The sequence below is a fragment of the Carassius gibelio genome, chromosome A14 (genome assembly GCF_023724105.1).
Source record: "Carassius gibelio isolate Cgi1373 ecotype wild population from Czech Republic chromosome A14, carGib1.2-hapl.c, whole genome shotgun sequence".
Classification (NCBI taxonomy): Eukaryota; Metazoa; Chordata; class Actinopteri; order Cypriniformes; family Cyprinidae; genus Carassius; species Carassius gibelio.
The window spans coordinates 12,929,731-12,951,019 of record NC_068384.1 but is presented as its reverse complement, the minus strand read 5'-3'; the positions used below and the strand labels follow the sequence as shown (position 1 = coordinate 12,951,019).

At 35.7% G+C, this 21,289-nt stretch overlaps 1 protein-coding gene across 2 annotated transcripts in view; it reads left to right on the top strand.

The window, feature by feature from the left end:
* LOC128027558 (LIM domain-binding protein 2) overlaps positions 1–21,289 on the top strand; it is a 60,894-nt gene that overhangs the window by 10,755 nt on the left and 28,850 nt on the right. For both annotated transcript variants that reach the window (XM_052615282.1, XM_052615281.1), the window contains exon 2: positions 3,699–3,801. In XM_052615282.1, the coding sequence (XP_052471242.1) occupies positions 3,699–3,801 (103 nt within the window). The remainder of the gene's footprint in view (positions 1–3,698; positions 3,802–21,289) is intronic.

The following is a 21,289-nucleotide window of genomic DNA, read 5'->3' as shown; positions in this document are numbered from 1 at the left end:
ACAGATATATCACTATAAATGCAAATCACATTGCTAGGGAACTGTGGTACAGTATTATAAAGTATTCTATTTAACTATTTAAAAATGCCGTCCTTTCCAACTTTGACACATACCTGTACGCAGGTTTACGGATACCCTTGTTTGCAAGGGCCGCTGAGGCATTAAATAGGGCTGATTAGTGCAAATGGGTGATCAGATTTCCTATTGATTGTGACAATGCAGATAAATGAAATCCTATAACTCTTGAGTCCTGCTGCAGATACTGATAATGCTGTCAGCGGCCATTAATGCTCTTCTGTAATTAGCTTATATCAAAGTAATTAAAATAATAGCAGTGTAAAGTAATTCCATTACATGCTAACTCAATATTTTGTCTGTGTTATCTCAACCTAAATGCTCAATATCTTGTTTTCGAGAAGATAATGGAGGGCCCTTTCACCATTTTTGAACATATGGGTCATTGTATTCATTATGTCCTGAATGTCTCTGTTGATTATGATTTACAAGACAATGCTAAAATAGACCTAACAAGATAATAAATCATTGTAAAACTATAATTGTAAAACTGTGAAATTTCATATTGACAGTAATCTTACTGACCATAAACTTTGAACAGTGGTATATATAGTGTATTTTTAGACCTGTATTTTTAGACTAGACCATAATAAACACTATGAATGTTCTCAAATTTGAGATCTTCATCACAGTTATTAATCAGGTCCTAACCTGAGGTCAGAGGTCATTGGTGGTGACTGTACAGTAAGATGGATCCCCCTGCGGGCCGCTGAACCATTATCAGGAAGATGCTCGAGTGGAGAAGATCAATGAACACTCAAAGAGAGCAGTCAACACCTGCTGATACAAACACTGTTTGATAAGCTCAGCTCAAGAGTAGCCATCAATGAGCTGCAAAGAGATATTGAACTGTAAAGTAGCTCAGAGAGTTGTGGGATTTCAATCACAACTACACTGACGCTGTCCATTTTGATGTGATATGACTGAAAAAAGAGACATACCAAAGTCAGTCAGATACAGGACAATGACCTCGGTTTTTCAGACCTGAAAAGAGGAAAAGAGTCAGTCATTAGTAGGGCTGGGGGTGACAATAATTACTTGATTTTAATCAATCTTCATTTTGATAAACCAATATGAATACTTAAATCCAAAGATAGATTTTCTGTGCTGTTTTCAGTTCAGAAGTGTGAACAAAACTTCACTTAACATTGTGTATCGCGCCTCCTATCCAATAATTGCAGTAAGCTTTGTGTGTTTTTATTTTATTTATTTTATTATGAAACATAATGTCAGCTTTGCAATTCTGTCAATTCTATCATGAAATGTAAACAATGAATATAATTTGGCACTCTTTAATGTGGCATGAGAGATTGCTGTAGCTGCCTCAGTTAAAACAGCAGCACGGAGCACATTTCAACCAATCATCTCTTCCTCTTTTCTACTAGTTATAGCACAAAATAAACATAAATGAACAGCATGATGTATGTTGAAAGATTCAGTACAACTTGTTGAAATGTACCATCTCTCATGTAATCACCCAGTCAGCTGCAAAAATACATCAATAAAACAGCTTGTAAACAATGCCACATACCTGTAACATTAAATTTACCTCTGGAAAGCAATTCAGTTTCCACAGAAAAAAAATATAACTCTAGAGAGGTGCATTTTAATTTAATATATGCAGTAGATAACATATTCATCAAATTCTTTTTAAGCTGTTAGTGACGTTTCATTTATTTTATGTGTGAATAATTTTTTCTTAAAAAAGTATTTGATTATAAGTATTTGTATGTTTATATTGCAACAACAATTCAAGTAGAAACTTGATATCATTAAAAAGTTCGTTTAAAACCAGCCTTATGTGCAATTGAAATGTTTGTATACAAGTCCGTTTTTATTTCAATGTTGATTATTGTATATTAAAATAAACAGCAATTGAATTTGTAAAAAAAAATTTATATTATAGTACTATACCATTAATGTATAGTAGTCTAAAGCAGTTTTTCTTAATATACATTATATAAACTTTACTAAATATATAGAAATATGACTTGATACAAATTAATATTAAATGGAATCAAGAGCTTGTGAATCGTGAAATCTGTGTCAATACCAAGTCCTAGTCATTACGAAGATTATGAAGGTTGTTTTAACCTTAGTACTTTGCTAACCCACAAGAGACCAATATGGGGGGGGGGGGGGGGGGGTTTAAAATTAAGAAAGGAGGATTATCTGAAGAAATCATGCATCCTGCTGAGTGTGACTACAAGGTTTAATCACATACACAAACACACATTCACTCATTCACAACACACAGGCAGAAAGCAAGGGAAAGAGTGTCAGCCAGAAATATGTGTCATGGGTGATAGTGCTGTGCTATTAACCAGATGTGTTGGACAACATCAGCCTCCTGCCTTATTGAATGGAAAAACAATCACTGTTGTCAAAACAGATCACTCACTTACAGTGACTAAAATGGCAGGTTGTAATAGGGCACTGTGTCTCTCCAAAAACATGGAGCAGACGAGACCGCTTCCTCCACACTGGAAAACAGTGCTTCTCGAATACGGGATGTGGGACTAAAGGTCTCCAGGGTCGGCCACTATACGACGTGATGCTGCCTGAAGTCGACAGCCCTAATTGTAAACATCTGAGAGGGCTTGTGATCTGTCACCAGGCAACATCGTCTAGATGGCAACACTGGCCTTAACGACGTCTGTTAGAATCAGAGCTCTGTCAATCACAGGACTGCAGCGGAGTCTAATTTTACATACGCTGAGGATGTTTGCAACTAGTATGCCATCCGATGGAGTGGCCTTAATTTAATTCAACTCAATTAGTGAATCTTCCCATTAGTGCTGGATTTGAAGGATCTAGGTGCCCTGGATGTACATTATTTAAAATTAATTTAGTTGTTATTGTCGACTTTTAATAACAGTGCACCGGTGCTCTCTGCATAACCTTTAATATTTAATTAAGAAAAACTTGCATTTATAAGCACTGAGCTCATGAAATTTATATGCTAGATCGTAGAATGGTCTCAAAATGAGCCTTTAGGAGAAAAGAGCAAGACATTAGGGAAAGTAGGTTCTAAACTGATGCTCTCTGGGTTCGGGTTATAGGATTTTGTGCTTATTAATTATAAATGGTAATTCAAAAAAGCACACGTCAGGTACATGTCAGTGGATGATTGACTGCATTAATGTTAACATTGAACTTTTGAAAATAACCCCAAGAGTTGACACTCAAATTCTCTTTATTAAAAGAAAAAACTATATACAGAAATTGATTGTGTATGTGTATATGTGATGTGCTGCTCAAGAAACATCTTATTATTAGCAATGTTGAAAACGTTGTTCTGCTTAATATTTTTGTAGAAACTTATTTTCTTCAGGATTCTTATCATGTTCAAAAGAACAGCATTTATTTGAAACTGTAATATTTTGTAACATTCTAAGTGTCTTTACTGTCAATTTAATCAATTTAATGCATCCTTACTGAATAAAAGTATTAATTGCAAACATCTGAATAGAAGTTTAATTAATCACAAAAATGAGTGGAGCTATACACTAAATATTTTTTCAAATTTTTACTCCTATTAGATAGACTTGTAACAGTGACGAAGCATATCACACAATATAATTAACTCCTATAAATTAACTGTGACTCTTCTTCTTCCCCAGGAGAGTGATAGTCTTTGGTGGGATGCGTTTGCTACAGAGTTCTTTGAGGAGGATGCTACATTGACCATAGCCTTCTGCCTGGAGGATGGACCAAAAAGATACAGTAAGATTTATGCTTTTATCTTGTGCCAGTGTTTACTTGTCTGCAAATTTGCTCGTGCTGGTGCCAGATAAAAACAGGCTGATGGTAGATTGTGTCTATTGAGTCTGAAAATGTACAGTAGAAGGTAATGATCCATAACAATCTGTAGAGAACTTTGAATCAACTAAATCCGCCAGTTCCAGATCTTATTGACTTTTATTGGTTTTCAGGAAACACGTTCCCTAAACATCACATAAAAACAACACTGCGGTTAATGGCCTTGCATGTCACTGTAGAGAACTAGAGTAAGAAAGTGTTGTAATTGGTAAACTGACTTGAAAGGTTCATATTTGTGAATTATTTTATCTACAGCTCTACCAGAATTTGTCTAAACACCTTAAAAAGCACGAGAGAGTAATTGTTTGCAGTGAGCTCCCTAATGTAGTTTTGGCTTCATGTGCAATAGCCCTGCTAGCCTGTCTATTTATTTCTTTTTTTCTGCACACCTTTCCTATCTTTCCCTCTGATTATTTAAGCTGTGTTGTCTGTTCTTATTGAGTTCTCTGCTTTTGGTTAGTCATGCAGAACACTCTGCCTGTTGCAAGAATGTGTGAGTCAAACATTCACTGAAGCCCCCTTCCTTCCCGGGGGTCTTTGTAGTGCTGACAGAATCAGAAATATATACTTTTATTATGCAAACTGAATATGCCATTAGACTGTGGGCAGTATTACAATAACCTCTGCTTTCGCCTCTTTTCAGAACATGGCAGTTTATTTGCTTCATTTTGTGAAGTTTGGATATTGAACAAAGATGTAAAATCCATACACTACCATGTTTAATTTGTCATTCAACCTGTAAAGTTTCAAAGGGTTTTGTGTATGTTAATTCTATATAGCAGCACATAATTTTTTGTAATTCTCACATACACAATTTAAAGCCCCAAAGCTTGCGTCGGCTCTGGAGGCACATAGGGAACCAATCCCTATATCGATTGAGGAGAGAGTTCAGTCCGTCTCTTGTGACAGCTCATCTTTAGTCTTCAGAAATGACTCCTCTTAGTTTCAGCCACAAACATACAACCTCACTCCATCAATGTCCCACACACACAAACACAAGCACTGCATACTGCATTTGCTCGGGCCTTTTATACATTTCTCAATCCTCACTCTACCAAGCATCATTAAGGATTTTCTGCATCGGTACAGCCTCACATCAGTATGCTTGTTTTATTCTTGCTTGTCTTTGTATGACATGTTTACAGTAATCACTGTTCAGGTTCCATTGAGTAACTCATTCCTCTGCTTTACATTTCAAGACATCAGATCAAAGATAGTCTAATCCGCTTTTTTGCATAGCATGTCCTGATTTAATGTATTTACCTGTTTATGAATTCTTTATTCAAAATAAGGTCATATCGCACACATCCAGTGTTGCATTTTAAATGCACTCTCTGGAATACTTGATTCTGTGGTCAGATGATTTGTATTACATCCGCTAACCTGTAGAATTTATTTAGTTTGTCCTAGATAACCTTAGATGAAGTTTTTTAATAATCTGTCAGTAAACTAATAAAATGGTTTAATCTTAAATCAATATGTACAGTTATTTATTTATTTTGTAAGTAGCCTAGTGCACTGGATAATATACAGTCAGTGGCCAGTCATTACTACAAATAAACCTTTACAATAACTGCTTTAAAGAAAGGCTCCTAATGGTTGTTAAAACTTAAATGGGTATAGCTGAAAAATTCAGTTAAAGGCTTAACATGATTAAACTTAAAAACTCTCTTCATAGTTAATAATAAAAACTTCAGTACTGAAAAATCTCACACTATCTCCAAACATATCTAAAATATCCCTTACAAGCATAAAAACAAGAAGCATTGAAGTTTAAGAGACAAAGACTTTGCACTTATATTCACCAACATATATTGCATAAGATGTGGGCGTTATTTCACCGCAGTGCCATTGTGGATGGATAGATAATGGATGGATTATTGAAATGCATTAGTTCAAATGGCCTCACTTTCTCCGTCTCATTTCTATTTCTTTCTTTTCCCTTCTCCACTCTTCAGGACTGAAGCTCAGTTCTGTCTTATTTTCTAGTCTTCTATTCTAGTCTCCTGAAGTGATAAAAGATAAGTTTCTCCATTGTATGTTTCTCTATATCTATATCTCTATATTGCATATCTATTTGTTAAATACTACGATAATTATATTTTAAACAGAAATAATAAAAATAAAGTATTTTATAAATATTACATCTATAAAAAGTTAATGCAATATTTTACACAAAATGCTATTTTAATGTATATTAGGTTAGCTTAATAACATTAGTTTTGCATGTACCACCCTAACCACCTGAATACAGGAACCTTTCGAATAAACATTTTAGCTCATTGATCTGCAGCACCCAAACCTGAACACTAACATATTTCTGTAGCTGATTCTTTAAATACTGTGAAGTGCTTAAGTTCAGTATTTTCTTCACATCTCTCCTCTTGGAAATTATTAGCTTGGGAATAATTAATATCTGAAATAAAACACAGTTCTTGTTTTGGGTTGAGGCGAGGAGAGTTTCAAAGCGTGATGCAATGCCCCTGCAACTGTGAAACCCGAGAAAACTTCCACCACTGAACCGCAACACTTCATCAGACAATAACAAACAAACCTAAGACAAATTTATTAGCAGATTTGGAAGACAGTTGGAATCTGTTTTGTTTTTGGTCGCAGTTTTTTTTATTAGAATGGCATAAGTGTCTGTGCAAGCCAAACACCTGAGGATGATAGGTTCATTAACCAGGTTCAAATTGAACCAAACTATTTAAAAGCTCTAGTAAAATTTCACAGAGATTACTGATTACAGACCTGAGAATCTTAATAATCTTCTTTGCATTCTGGCAGATTTCTAAAAAGGCACCGCTACTTCATGAAAGCTGAATGGATTAATGCTTTGGGGAAATGCAGTCCGGAATGAGCAATGCCCAATTGGCTCGTTTGAGTCCGTTCCTTTAAATGAATTGGTCAACCTGTTTTGTGATTGAGTCTGAATAATTTAAAAAGCTCACACACAGACTGAACCATTTCAGCCAATTTCTCACTCTGTGAAACAGTGACATGACACAGATAGCAAGAGAGCGCTAGATTAAGTGGATACAGTCATTGAAACAAACCTTCAAATAATTTTAGTCATGTACAAGAGAAGAAGACGGTCTTTAATACAATAAATAACTGAATGTAAAGATTGTGAACAGGTACTGTATAAGCACTTGGCAGCAAACAGTAAAAAACACTAGCAGTGATTGAAAAAAACTAGTACATGGCACTATGATATTATTTGATATGTACAATGTCAATTCTATGGTACATGCTAACAAAAATGCTGGGTTGTTTCAACCCAACTTTCGGTCAAATATGGACTAACCTAAACCGTTGAGTTAAATTTCTACATTTAATTATTTACCCAAAAGTTGGATTAGTCCATATTTGACCCAAAGTTGGGTTGAAACAACCCAGCATTTTTTAGAATGTACAGTACCTTAATAATGTAACATTTACAGTATGACATATATGAATATACCATGGTGCACCTGTACCACAATAGTAGGCTGCTTTTTAGCATGCTGTCAGTGGTTGTTTTGAGTATGGTTTGTAGCTAATACTGTAGATACCTTAACGCTACACAATAATAGTAATGAAGAAAATTAAAAAATATTGCTCCCAGAGTAAGAATTAAAGGCTTTATGGTGTTTGTGCCTGCTACAAAATAAGTGTACAGTTGTTATTTGATGGGTGGACTATGCCCAGTAATGATGTAAGGTATGTATTTACTTTTCTTTAAAATATCTTTTCATTTTTGGGGGGTAACATGTCATGTTAATAAACAGTTATTCGGTATTTGTGACTTGATGTAGATTTTGTAAATTGTCATTTCTGAATATCATGTATTTTGCATAATTTCCCATCATTGCTGTTAATGTAGATTTGATTAGTAAAAACCAGTGCAACTTTCGGTTTTTACACTTGTTGTTTGTGTATTTATATTAATATTTAATTTTTTTACTGATAGTTCTCAGAAAAGGTGGTATTTTGAAGAGATCAGTGAATTGCATGCAAAATCCAGTCATTAGGAGTTCACGCAATCAAGAATTTTGTATGAGGGAAAGATTCCTCCATTTAGATTTCATATCAGTTTAGCATTTTCCATGTTGACCAACAGGCAGCAGCTTGGTTTGAAAGTTTAGCGTGAACGCAGCTTAAATGAAAACAGCCCTGAATGAGCTAGGAACCATTCACACAGTAGCCTAGTAATTCAAAAGCATGAATGTATTTCACATTTTTGAAAATTGAGTTTTTAACTTGACATTTCTCTTTGATAATGCCAAAACAACAGCGAGATGTTAGTCTGCAAGTGTACATAGACACATCAAGTATAAACACGCCATGATTCTTTCTCGGACAAACTTGATTGATATGGACTGTAGGCCAGTTGATAGGCTTATATCAATGATAAGGAAATAACAAACAACATTGATTTTAAAAAAGCAACAATGTTTTTCACTGCCAGAGTAAAGTCTTTGAATTATCTTAACGTGGGGGATTTCATCAGCAAATAATGATTCTTTTTGTTGATTATATTGATGCATATTGAATATGCTATTAATTTGATTTATTAGCATAGGGTTAAGTTAATGAAACATTTTAATCAGTTGGCAGTCCTAGATTACATAAGCCTCTCACACATTTCTTTGGTGGAGAGTCTATTGTTTAAGATGACTTGTGAGGGAAAACACAGCAAAGAGAGACAGAGCGAGCTGTGATTGACAGTATGGGGGGTTGAGCAGGCTCAGCTGCAGTCCGGTGCTGGCAAAGACACGGGTCTCAAAGACTGACAGCCCAAGTTTCAAAACAACCTCGAGATGGTCTCTGTGTGTTTGTATGAGCGCTCTCATATGATGTATCGGCAGATCTGTAGATTGATACCTCCAAGATTACTGGGAGATGTTAAATGGGTCTGTGCCCTGAATGAAAATGTGTGTGTGTCTAATGGCAGTGTTTCCGAGCATTTGTGTGTATGTGTGGGCAGAAGGAAAAGAGAACAGCTGTGTGATAGGATGAGTCTTTCTCTGCTCTTCCTGCTGTCTTTTCTCTCTCTCTCTCTCTCTCTCTCTCTCTCTCTCTCTCTCTCTCTCTCTCTCTCTATCTCACTTTCTCCAGCACCTTATTCAATAACAAAACAATATCGACTACACTGAAAAAACTAACATGTAGAATTTACTTAATAAAATCCTCGTAACAATTTGCACTAACACTTTTTAAGTAAAATTTACTGCTTCAATTTTAAGTAAAATACACTTACCAAAATCAAGTAAAATCTATGTATTAATTGACTTGACATTTGTTAAAATATTAAGTAAATATTACTAAATTATATTTAATGTAGGATTTATATTTATTCTAAGCATTTAGATAAAGTCTATATATTTTTTTTAAATACAAACACACAGATGAGCTTAAAATATTAAGTAAATTTTATTTACTGTTATAAGGTAGGTTTTATTTAATATTTCAATTAATTTATTAAATGTATGTAATTAAATATTACAAAAAAATATAGTAATTTTGTCTGCATTTTAATAAACCACACAGCATAGATGCAATAAACATTTATTTTGTTCCAACATTAAACAATGACTCAGTCAAAATGTAACCTTTTGAAGTTACATAAAGCAAAACCTAAGTTTTAAATAACAACTGTTTCCTTAGGGATTTGAGTCCTGAAAACAATTTAATTTGTCAAGATCATAAAGTGTTTTAACCCCAAGAGGTATACAAAAACATGGGATGAGGTTTAAACCTCATGGATATAATGCATGGATACAACATTACTATTTCAATAAAAGTAACAATCCTCTCAAACAGTGCAGTTTCAACATTCAACATAGCACTCTGTACTTACGCTCTAAACATTACAGCATTAAATGCATAAAAACATTTTGTTTAACAGTTAAAGATGTCAATATTTCATTTTCTATATAAAACAATTTTGCTAAATAATGTCAAAAATAATTTCTTAAAAGAGACTGCATCCTACTGATAATGAGTAGTGCTTTTACGAATTCTGTTAAATTTTAAAAAAGTGAATCAAGGTTGAGGGCATAAATGAGTCCCATAAGCAGGGCACAAGCTTTAGCAGTATTTTGGCATCCCGGCAATATCTCCTTGCCTTCAAGAATAATGGATACATCCACTGGATCCTTTCCATCAGCTCCATGTACAACCAGAATCTTGAGGGTGTGTTGCGCTGTGTCACTGTGGTTGTCCTCCTGCACAATTTAGACAAACTAAATAAACTGAATTTTACTGAAAAAGCTACACTAAAGTAATACAGTATATATTACGCTAAACTGAGTCAAGCCTATTTTACAGCGAGCCAGGTTTAGTAAAACATTAGTCAAACATAACATAAGAGCCACTACAGCCAAATAATGTTACCCTGAGCCATAAATTTACTACTGGACTGTGGCTCTTTTGGTCTTAAAGGGCAACACTCCTGCAGAGTTTGTCTCCAACCCAAATCAAACACGCCTAATTCTGCTCATTAATATTCTACTAGACGGACTAAAAACTTTTAGGCAAGTGCGTTGAGGCCAGTTAGAGCTAAATTCTGCACAACAGTGACCCCCCAGAACAGAATTTGGACACCTCTGCTTTAAGATTAACCTGTACATAAGGGGTGTGAACCCTGGTCCTGGAGTCAGTGTCCTGCAGAGTTTAGCCCCAACCAGCTCCAACAAACATACTTTGAAGTCTCTAGTAGACCTGGATTTCCTGGATCAGTTGTATTTGATTAAAGAAACACTCCACATTTTTTGGAAATAGGCTCATTCTCCAACTCCCCCAGAGTTAAAAAAGTTGAGTCTTATCGTTTTTGAATCCAATCAGCCGACCTCTGGGTCTGTTGATAGCACTTTTTAGCATAGCTTAATATAGATCATTGAATCCGATTAGACCAGAAGCATCTCGCTCAATTTAAAACGTGACTCTTCTGTAGTTACATCGTGTACTAAGACCGGCGGAAAATGAAAAGTTCAGATTTTCTAGGCCAAAATGACTAGGATCTATACTCTCATTCCGGCGTAATAATCAAGGAACTGTTCAGCTGTAACATGAACGCAGCAGGTACAGTGATATCATGCAGCACCTGAAACCAGCCAGACCCTCTTCCTTGCACAGGGAGCATGTCTTGCTAGCTGGGAACTATTTCCACAGTTGCTTTCATTTATCAATGCGCCTGCTATGTTCACGTTACAGCTGAACAGTTCCTTGATTATTACGCCGGAATGAGAGTATAGTTCCTAATCATATCGGTCTAGAAAATCACAGCTTTTCATTTTCCGCTGGTCTTAGTAAACTATATAACTACAGAAGAGTCAAGTTTTAAATTGGAAAAATATCAAAACTCTTTGGTCATTTCTGAGCAAGATGTTTCTGGTTTAATCGGATTTAATGATCTATGCTAAGCTATGCTAAAAGTGCTAGCGCCAGACCTAAATGGATTTGAAAATGGGAAAACTCAACTGTTTAACTCTGGGGGAGTTGGAGAATGAGAATGTTCCTTCAAGGTTGGATCTAATCTCAGCAGGACACAGGCTGTCCAGGAGCATATCCCACCCCTGGTGTACGTTACGGTAATACAATTGTAACATTTTTAACATGACATTGAACAAAAAATGCTTTACCTGGCAATCTTCAAACAGTTCCTCTTCTTTCTCGCCAATGTACAGTATGAGGCTCTGGATAACAGCTTCATGCCTCATCTCAATGTTTTGGTTCTGTGAATAGATAATTATTTTCAACACATAACCAATATCCATAGAAAACAAACTACCAAGTGATAATACAATGGCATACACATGCAAAGAGCAGTGATTTGAAAGAAGACTACAAGAGAAAAGCCTGGAAAGACGGAGTCTGTCTGGTGGTTGCTTTTGTAGTCTGTTAAGCTTTTTTTCAAAATATTAACTTTGTTGCCATTCTTTGTCGTTTAAACTGCTAAATATATCTACACTACATATATTACAGGTCGCCGGGATTTTGCCAAGTAAGACATGTTCCTGGATCAACATCTTTTGTTGATCCTGGATCAACATTATGTCCAAAAATATAGACTTAACCCTATCTCTACCCCTAAACCTACCCATAATTTATTCCTAAAATCAGTGGGAAATGATACCTGATTTACAAGGATGTAGAAGTATCTAACCCTGATCATAAGGCTAAAACAAATATTTCCTGAAAAGTTATATCTCAATTCTGATTGGTTGATTGGAATGTTGTGGTTGATTAGAATGTTGTTCCAGGATCAACAAGGATGTTGATTCAGGAACATGTTGTACTTGGTGAAATCACACTCACCTATATTACACATTATGTAGCAATTAAGATATGTCTGGATATTTCACATCACTAGGTTTAAATCTTAGACTTAAACAGTGTTTTCAGTGTTTACACATCTAAAGGTAATTGGTGCCAACATTTAAAGTTGCCTTTAACTGTTTCGCTCTCTTATCTTTAGGTTTAACCCAAGGTTTCTGATCTAGTCAGTCTGATCAAGTCTGGATCTAGGCCCAATTTTTGACTGCTGATGATATTTTGCAGACAGCCTTTAGAAGACCTAATAAATGACCTCTACAATCATTTACCACCTCATCTGTGCTGTGTAAAGTACTATATAAATAAAAGTGGTTAAAACTGACTATTGAGTGAGGACTGATACTGTATGAGTGTGTAGTGTGTGAGAAACAGATCACATTCCTCAAAAGAGTGAACAAGCACAATTTTTAACAAACACACCTGACTCAGTATGTCCATGTACGGCCTCAGCTTGGTGCCCACAACACCTCCCTTGAGCTTCATTAGGGTAATCATTTTTGGCGTGTAGGCGTCAAGCCTGTTCATGAAGCTCTGTTCCAAGGAAATTGTAGTTAGTCTCCAAAATTCTTCTTGTATCTGAAATGACAAGAGATCGATATTTAAATAATACTTTTAAATTGTTTCTGGCCAAACAAGAGGGCTTAATAAAGGGAATACATTTACATACCTCAGCTTCACAAAATAAGGCAGGCCATCTCTCCTTGAAGTCTTCAGCAGCTGGACTACCACTCACAACCTCCAGCCTTCGATAGGAGAATGTTTTTGCCATTTTTTCTTTTATCACTTTATGGTTGTTCTTTTTTTTTTACCTCTTCGAGAAGCTCCTGCCTCACCATTTCAAGGCTATCAACATTTTCTCCATTTGGATGTGGAGGTAGGAAGTTGACTTCCGCTCTCTTTGAGACATAAGATAAAAATTTACTGTTTATCTTTGATGACACACCAGGGTTGAAAACCATGCGTCTGAGAGATTTCCTAAATGCAGTCAAGCTGTAAATGAACAAACACAATTATATTAAAACAACAGAATGAATGAAAATAAATTATATTTAAGGTAGAAAATTACATGAGAACTAATCAATAAACAGAAGCTGAAATACAAGCAGGAGTTGTATTCTGACGTGATGCTGGTTAATAATCATAATGTCTAGGTAACAATTAAATAAGTTCATTTAAACACATAAGTCAATGTCAGAGCTTTTCAGACACTTTCTGGACTGAAAAAAATTATCACCCTATTGCAATAGTTCATGATAGAGTACAAAAAAAGTTTAATCTCCAGTTTCTAAATCTTAGATGGCTTATTATGGGTAAAATGATGCTGCTAAATTTCGAAATATTTGTTCTACACTATTAGTATTTGTAATGATATAACCAATATTTTTTAACATTGTTTAACCAAATCTTTTGTCTTTTTTATTCTCAGTTTTGTAATGTATCTGAGAAGAAACGCTTGTGTAATCCACAAAGATTAATGTAAACGGTAGAAGGTATGAACGTTATTGTGCTTTTCATCCAGAAATAAAACGCAGCTCCTTGTAAAATTATGCCTTCAGGGCAATTTTGGTTGGTCCAATAATTTCAAGGCAAATCTTGCTGTACTCACGAAATTTATAGTTTATTGATTCGTTTTCACACATTTTTTTTTTCATGTCACTCAGCACGATTTATTTCATGTAACGTTAATGTTTTGAAAGTTGTGGTTAAATGTAACCTGATCGCAGTTAAATGAGGAGGGTGGCAAATTAGGACTGAACTTTTCCTAATGCAAAAATCGAATCGGCGTGTTTTAACATAAATTCACTGACTAACACAAATTTCTCTGGTTTTAAACTGACTTCTGTATGAGACTACTGCTGCTTCACGGACTGCAGTGGAAAATGCAGGCCTAGGTTAATGTAACATCGAGTTAACGTTACCAGAGTTACACAACAAAGTCAATCGGACTTTCAAAATTCTCATGCACCTATACATTGTCATAAATTACTACAAAAAGGCAATAACTTACCGTACACATTAACTTTGCATCCACTTGTGACAATCCCAATCGCACGTGTGGCAATCGCAACCGTCTGTCTCGGATCCAAAACGCCGGCATGTGATTCGGTCACGCGGATGTGAACGTACTAAGATTTTAGATTAAAATTTACTCAGTATTTTTAGATTTATGTGCAATGACTTTAAAACAGTTAAATAATATGAGAAAATATATAATAAAATTTACTATTCCCATACAGTACATTTTATACATGAATTAATTGTGTATTTATTTAAAAAATTACTTAGAAATTCTAGTTCTCAATGAATTGTAATATTACAATGTAAAAATTATGAAAGTAAATCTAGTATATTTTACTATACCTCAAAGTTTGTTTTTTCAGTGTACACTGTCTGTCTTAACTCACCTCCGGATCAGCATCAGACCTGTGTGTGTGCAAGGCGAGAGCATGTTTCAGCGTGTGCCTGATGTGCAGCCGTGCAAGGTATGCATAGAAAGTGTACGTCCCTGAAAATTAGTCGATTGTGTCATCGGGTAACAGGTTGAGTGTTTACTGTCTCCATTAAAGCTCACTAAAAAGAGCAGGTCATTGTTAATGTTGTACCTGTGTGTATGTGTGTGTGTGTGTGTGTGCTCTTGTTTTTGTGATATCAGGACACAACTCTGTATAATGACATGGGTATGACACAGGTATTACAAGGAGAGGGTGACACAACCCATGTCCCCATTTTTCAAAATGCTTATAAATCATACAGAATGAGTTTTTTTGAGAAAGTAAAAATGCACAAAGTTTCCTGTGAGGGTTAGGGTTAGGTGTAATTTACAGTTTGTACAGTATAAAAACCATTACGCCTATGGGATGTCCCCACTTTTCACAAAACAAGTGTGTGTGTGTGTGTGTGTGTGTGTGTTTTACCCAGGAATTGGGGCAGAAATGCAGTCATGCTGCATGGTAGATTTGGTAAATACAGATTCATGAAAAAATGAGGAGTTATGAGGAGCCTGGTGCACTTTTGAGCCCAGAACCTTCCAGAAAGTCAACATGGCCCATGCATAATGAACGAGGCGCTGTCCTCTTATATGCTCAGAGACCGTATGGAAAGGAAGCTTTGGCACGTAGTTTGTAGACGTACACAAAGTCTCACAGAGACACATAGCTAGCTATATTGATAATGCATGCATTGGGCTGGGCTCTTTTATAATGGACTAATGTAAAACTAATGGACGGAGAATATATATGTGTGTCATCAGGATATTAAATGTTTATGTATCTCTCTTTCCCCTCCACAGACTCAGGTCAACCTCCAGCATCTCTTTTTCCATTTCATTCACTCTTGTCCACACCTTTTTTTGTGTTTTCTGATGATTTCCCAAAATTACTTATAATATTTCCCAAAATATTTTTAATGTTCATTATTTCATTCAAAGTTGGTAGTTAATATCATTCAAACTAGTTTTGGTGTTGTTAGGGTTTTTTCTTGTTTTTTAAAGTCTGTTTGATTTTAAAAATCCAGTAAAAGCAAACGGAATTGTGACTATCACACATCCATATATATATATATATATATATATATATATATATATATATATATATATATATATATATATGTATTCTCTCAGACATACACTACTGTACTGTGTAGACTTTTTAAAATGATTTCAAAAGATGTCAACCACTGCTGCATTTAATTACTAACAGTATAAACAATATACAGTAAAAACAGTAATATTGTACAAAAATATTACAATTTAAAATAATTGTTTAATATTTTTTTATATGTATTTTAGAATGCAGTTTATTCCTGTAAATTTTCAACTGCTATTATTCCAGTCTTCAGCGTCACATGATATCATTTTGATAAAGTAAAAGTAACATTTCTACTTATTATAAATATTGAAAACCACATTTGAAATCAAAACCTTTCGTAACATTATATATGCCTTAATTGTCACTTTTGGTCATGGATCTTTTCTGAATAAAAGTGTAAAAAAAAAAAGTAAAGATTATTAAAAAAAAATCTTGCTGACCCTGAACTTTTGAACAGAAGTGTATATGAAGTTAATATATAATCAATTATCTTGTGCTTCTCTGCCAGTCCCATCTTCATTTAGCCATTCTATCTTCTTTTCTACCTGTGAGGCGTTGTTTCCTATAAGCCCGGCGTCAGGTGCACACAGCAGTAAAGCAGGAGGTTATTTAAACAAACCCGGCAGGAAACCTCCCCTCACCTCCCACTGCATAATTCACTCAAGAGGAATGGGAGGGAGGTGTTGGATTGATCGTGGCACAAAGGGAGGAATTACCTCTTAGAATAAGACTTCCCACATCCTCTATATCAGCGGCGGAAACAAGGCCATATCTACAGGCATCATCTTGAGCCCAGCAGAGGCTTAAATGAGGCTTAAATGTTGCACTGAATTCTGACAGCGACAATGATACAGGGTTCAAGAGTCTTGTGGTGTGGCAGAAACTTAGGAGATGTTTCTGACACAGGGAATTCTTGATGGAGAGTTTGATTTAGATCAAGTAATGACTCCGGTAGCAACAGAAAGGTTGGGATTACAGCATGATGGTGTAGGAGAACTTTTTATATTCCTTAGAGAGCTTTTAATTATCTGGAAAGAGTTATCTAAAAAACCACTGTATGGATGTATACTGTAGTATACTGTATGTATTTCAACTTTTTTACTGTTTTTGGCCATACTATAACAGCCAGTGGGGTACAGCTTCTTCTTTTTTGGACCACACATTGACTTGAATGGGAAACATTTCATACATATTTAGAATGACGTGGGTCCGTAAAGAATCGGATAACTTATTTTTCTTTTTTTTCCACATGACATTTTCTGTGAAAGGGCCTTCAAATATCCAATGTTTATTGTTTTCAAATGTAAGATGTCAAATGTAAGATGCCAAAATGTTGCACAGACAACATAAATCTAAGAATTTAAATATTACCTTACTAAGAAATATTATTGGGATATACAGGACACTCCTGTATATCCCATATGCATTTTTTTGTTAGTGGTCTGCTATACAGTTATAAAGATCTTATCGATTACAAGCTATCAGAATTTCATGTTACTTTTGGCCATTCAAATATCAGCAACTGAACCAAAATGCCTTGTTTTTGCAGATCTGAAATCATATTTTTTTTGGACTTTAATGGGGTTAAATGTGACGAAAACTTTGCAGCACATATATCCATACTGAAAGTGAGACTCCAGCTCTCTCTCTTATCGAATCACTAATTTCATGTCGATGGAGGATAGACATATTAATAAATCAAATCTGGAAGATGATGGGAAATCATACTGTTCGATTCAGTTGTGGTGGCATCCGTCCGGGAGCCCTTGAGGAAGTATGTGCCCCATGAGCATGCGGTGGAGCTGGGAGGGAGAGTGGGCCAAGCCAACCTCTGCTGAATTATGAATGGGGAAAGGGGGGAGGTGTGGATCAGGACTCATGGGAGAAGCACAGCACACATTGAGACACACACACAGAGGCAGTGGTGTGAGGCCAAGCGTGTTGTGAGGGTGGTTGTGGGTGAGTGGAGCTGTTCGCCTGTGTCTCGTTTTGGTGCGGATGTCTTCGGGGATTACTGCTGGAGAGGGGAGAACTCGGAATCTATCAGACAACCTCCCTCTCTCGCTCTCTCCCATCCTCCGCATCAATGAGACCGAGATGTGATGAGTCAGAATATTCTCTGTGGTGTATCACAATCACAGCGCAATTCTTTCTTTTTATCTGCTGGATCTGTTTTCTAATCAGTCACCGTAGCACAGATCATTTCAGACACTGTGACCTCAAAAATAACAAAAACTCATTTTGAGCGGTGACCTAGAGTTTTCTCAGGAGCAGTTTACCCCAAAATGTAAACTGGGTCAACTCTCGTGTCATTTCAAACCCAAACACTCTGATGTGTTTCAATGGAACACAAAAAGAATTGTTACACAGCTCTTGTTATATTGAGTCTGCCAAGCTCCAAAAAGACGAAAACAATAATAAAGCACAAAAAACGTATCATAAAAGTTGTCAGTATGACTTGAAGAAAGCTTTCAGACTCACCAGCTGGAATACCATCACAAGGGTTTGAGTGTCCATGTACTCCGGACAGACATTTTGTGCATAACCATAATCCTTGTTCGCCTTATCGACCATGTAGATGTCATATTTTCATGTTATCTCTTGTTTTCACCCACAATATTTTATTCTCTGAGATCAATGCTCTTTGACAGAAGTTTGAGGGATAGGGAGAAAGGAAGGAAGAAAGAAAAGGGGATTGAATTAAAGTTTTATGAAAGGTTAATATTTCATATTCTGGGCACTGAATTCCATACTAGTACCCTGGTTGTGTGTATGTACATTTATGTGCAATTTTAACTATTTCTTGACTTATTTCTTAGTTCTTTTATCACGATGATGGTACCAGATTTGTATTAGCATATATACAACCAATTGCTAAACTATACTTTAGGTATCCACAATGTTTATACCTGACTAACTTGATTCCACAACTTAATTCCGTATTGCTAATAACTTATTTGCATTCTGGCAATTTATTTACTGTAATGTTTATGTGGACATTTTTATGGTTGTCGTAACAAAATTTCAGTCAATGTAACCAATACAAGTGAAATTTCATATATACGTGTATATATATATATATATATATATATATATATATATATACACACACACACACACACACACTATTGAATACATTTCTTTTTTTAAGTTGAATATAAACATTAGGTTTCTTTTTTGAAATAATTAAATTATGTTGCACTAGGATGCATTTTTTTTAATGAAAATACTGAAAAAAAGTATGAAAAAGAGTATTATTTTTGAAAGTCATTTATTTCAACAGCCATTATTGTTTTTAATGATCCTTTAATGAACCTTCAGAAATGATTTAATGTGCTGAATTGGTGCTCAAGACTTCTTATTTTTTTATAAGTATTAAAAAGTATTGTATTTTTGAGTATTTTTAGGAAACTTTTTTCTCCACAGGTAAGTTTCATTTCAAGGTCAAAGTAATCCTAATGTGTAGGACATTTTATTCAAAGTAGTCTACTTTTACCTGTTGAGACATGCCTTGACTTTTATAGACCTGTAAGAGCCATGTTTATGATGTTTGAGTTTGGGTGAGGCGTGAAGCGCAAAAGTGGCATTTGCTAAGGTTGTCTAAAAACATGCTTTATTTCTGAATTAAGTTCATACTTGGTAATATAGACACTATAGAAAGACTGCTATTATGTTGTTGTTGTTTATTTTCTTATTGATTTATTACTTGCATATTTTTGACAACATTTTGAATTGCATAATGCAAACAACAGAATTATTTCAAACAGAGGTTAACATTTCCTTGAACTGGAAACTAGCAAGCATTCAGCTCCATAGCAGAAGCAATCCTTTGACAAATCATCTCTCTGGTATATATGATTCCAGTTCCACCTCGTCAAGTCTTTCTCTGAGAGGGGCAGACTTTGTATTCTCACATCTCTATTTGAACCGATACCTAATCATTATCTATTCATAATCCATACATTCATCCTCAGTGTTGTCCCACCAGAGAGGATAAAACACAGAGTCATGGGAGCTGCTTCTGCATTTTAGGCTTAGAATTTGTGTGTGTGAAAGAGAGAATGAAAGAGAGAGAGAATGTAAGTGTAGGTTGTGTTTTGGAATGGAGCGATTGTCCCCAGAGAGATAATTACTGACATGGAAGGGCAGGGTGAGAGCTGTTCTTCTTTTTTTTATCCTTTTTTTAAACCACATTCTTTTTGGAACCCTGACTGCGAATGTCTCGCGCCAAATGAAAATCACGCATGCTTCTTGACGTCAGTCAGTTCACTGTTGCACTGTGCTCTGACACCCTTTCTACATTTTTACTCGCTTACACGTTTGTTGGTACAACCTCATAAGTTCTTACGGCACGCTTTATAAATAACAAGTTATTTGTTATGGTGGAAATAAAGTTTTGCTCACACACAGCAGGCGGGATTGTGCATTTTTTGGCCCACTGTTTGGAAAGTCACAGTGTGACTTAAAAAAAGTGGGTGCAATATTCCCTTCCCACAATGCTGAAGCACAATTAATGATGCTGCTGTTGCAGTGCTTTTCAGCATTTTCTCAGTTCTAGAAATATTCACCTGTTTTTTTATGGGATCTCACCTGTGGAGAGCCAGCCACAGTGAGTTGCCTCGCTGTTTACTTTTTGAGGCAGTGGACCTCAAAGGCAGAGAAACCCCCATAATACCACATCCATGCTTTACTGTAGGAATGCTGTTATTTGGATGGTGAGCTGTATTATATATTACCATATTGTTACCATATTGTTTGGTGTTAAGTCATACATATGAGTTGTGTGCTGCATTAATCCTCCTTTCCAGTGAGCTGTTAACCACTGCAACCAGAGTCAGTGAATTCATAAGAGAATTCAAGACCTGGATCAGTCGGATTCATTTTGAGCCTTTTTTCTGAACAGTGATTCATTAACAAGATCTGATTCAGTAGGTTCTGAAAATAATCTGAATGAATGCAGCCAGACCACTGAATTTTTCAACAAAAAAAATTGACATTTAAGGAGCTTTTGCATGCAAAATCACTTTTGTTTGTCTTAATTTACTCATGTTTTGTTTGTCTTGCTGCATAACCTTGTCTTTGACTGACTCTCTTTTCTCTGTCCCTCTCACGCTCTCCTCTCCGTCTGCTGAGCCACTTGAAACTGAACTCCTCTCTTGTCTTTTTGGCTGCGAGTGTTGGCATCTGTCCTGGAGCCTATGCTCAGTGTGAATTAATGTGCCTAATTAACACCGCGTTAATTATTTGTAAATTGCGTGTTTGGGTACACATTACTTGAGAGGCATATGTTGTACGACATGTTCGCTGAAACAAGTGACTGGTTAATCCAGCCTCTGGAGCGCTCGCTTCTGTAGATGGGCCAGTCAGTCTGGAGTCCTCTCACAACACGCAAAAAGAGCTACACATGCTCAGACAATAAAAAGATTCACAAAAGCATGTGGGTTATTGTCGGAATCCTGCTGAGACTAACTTTTATTTTAAAGGGA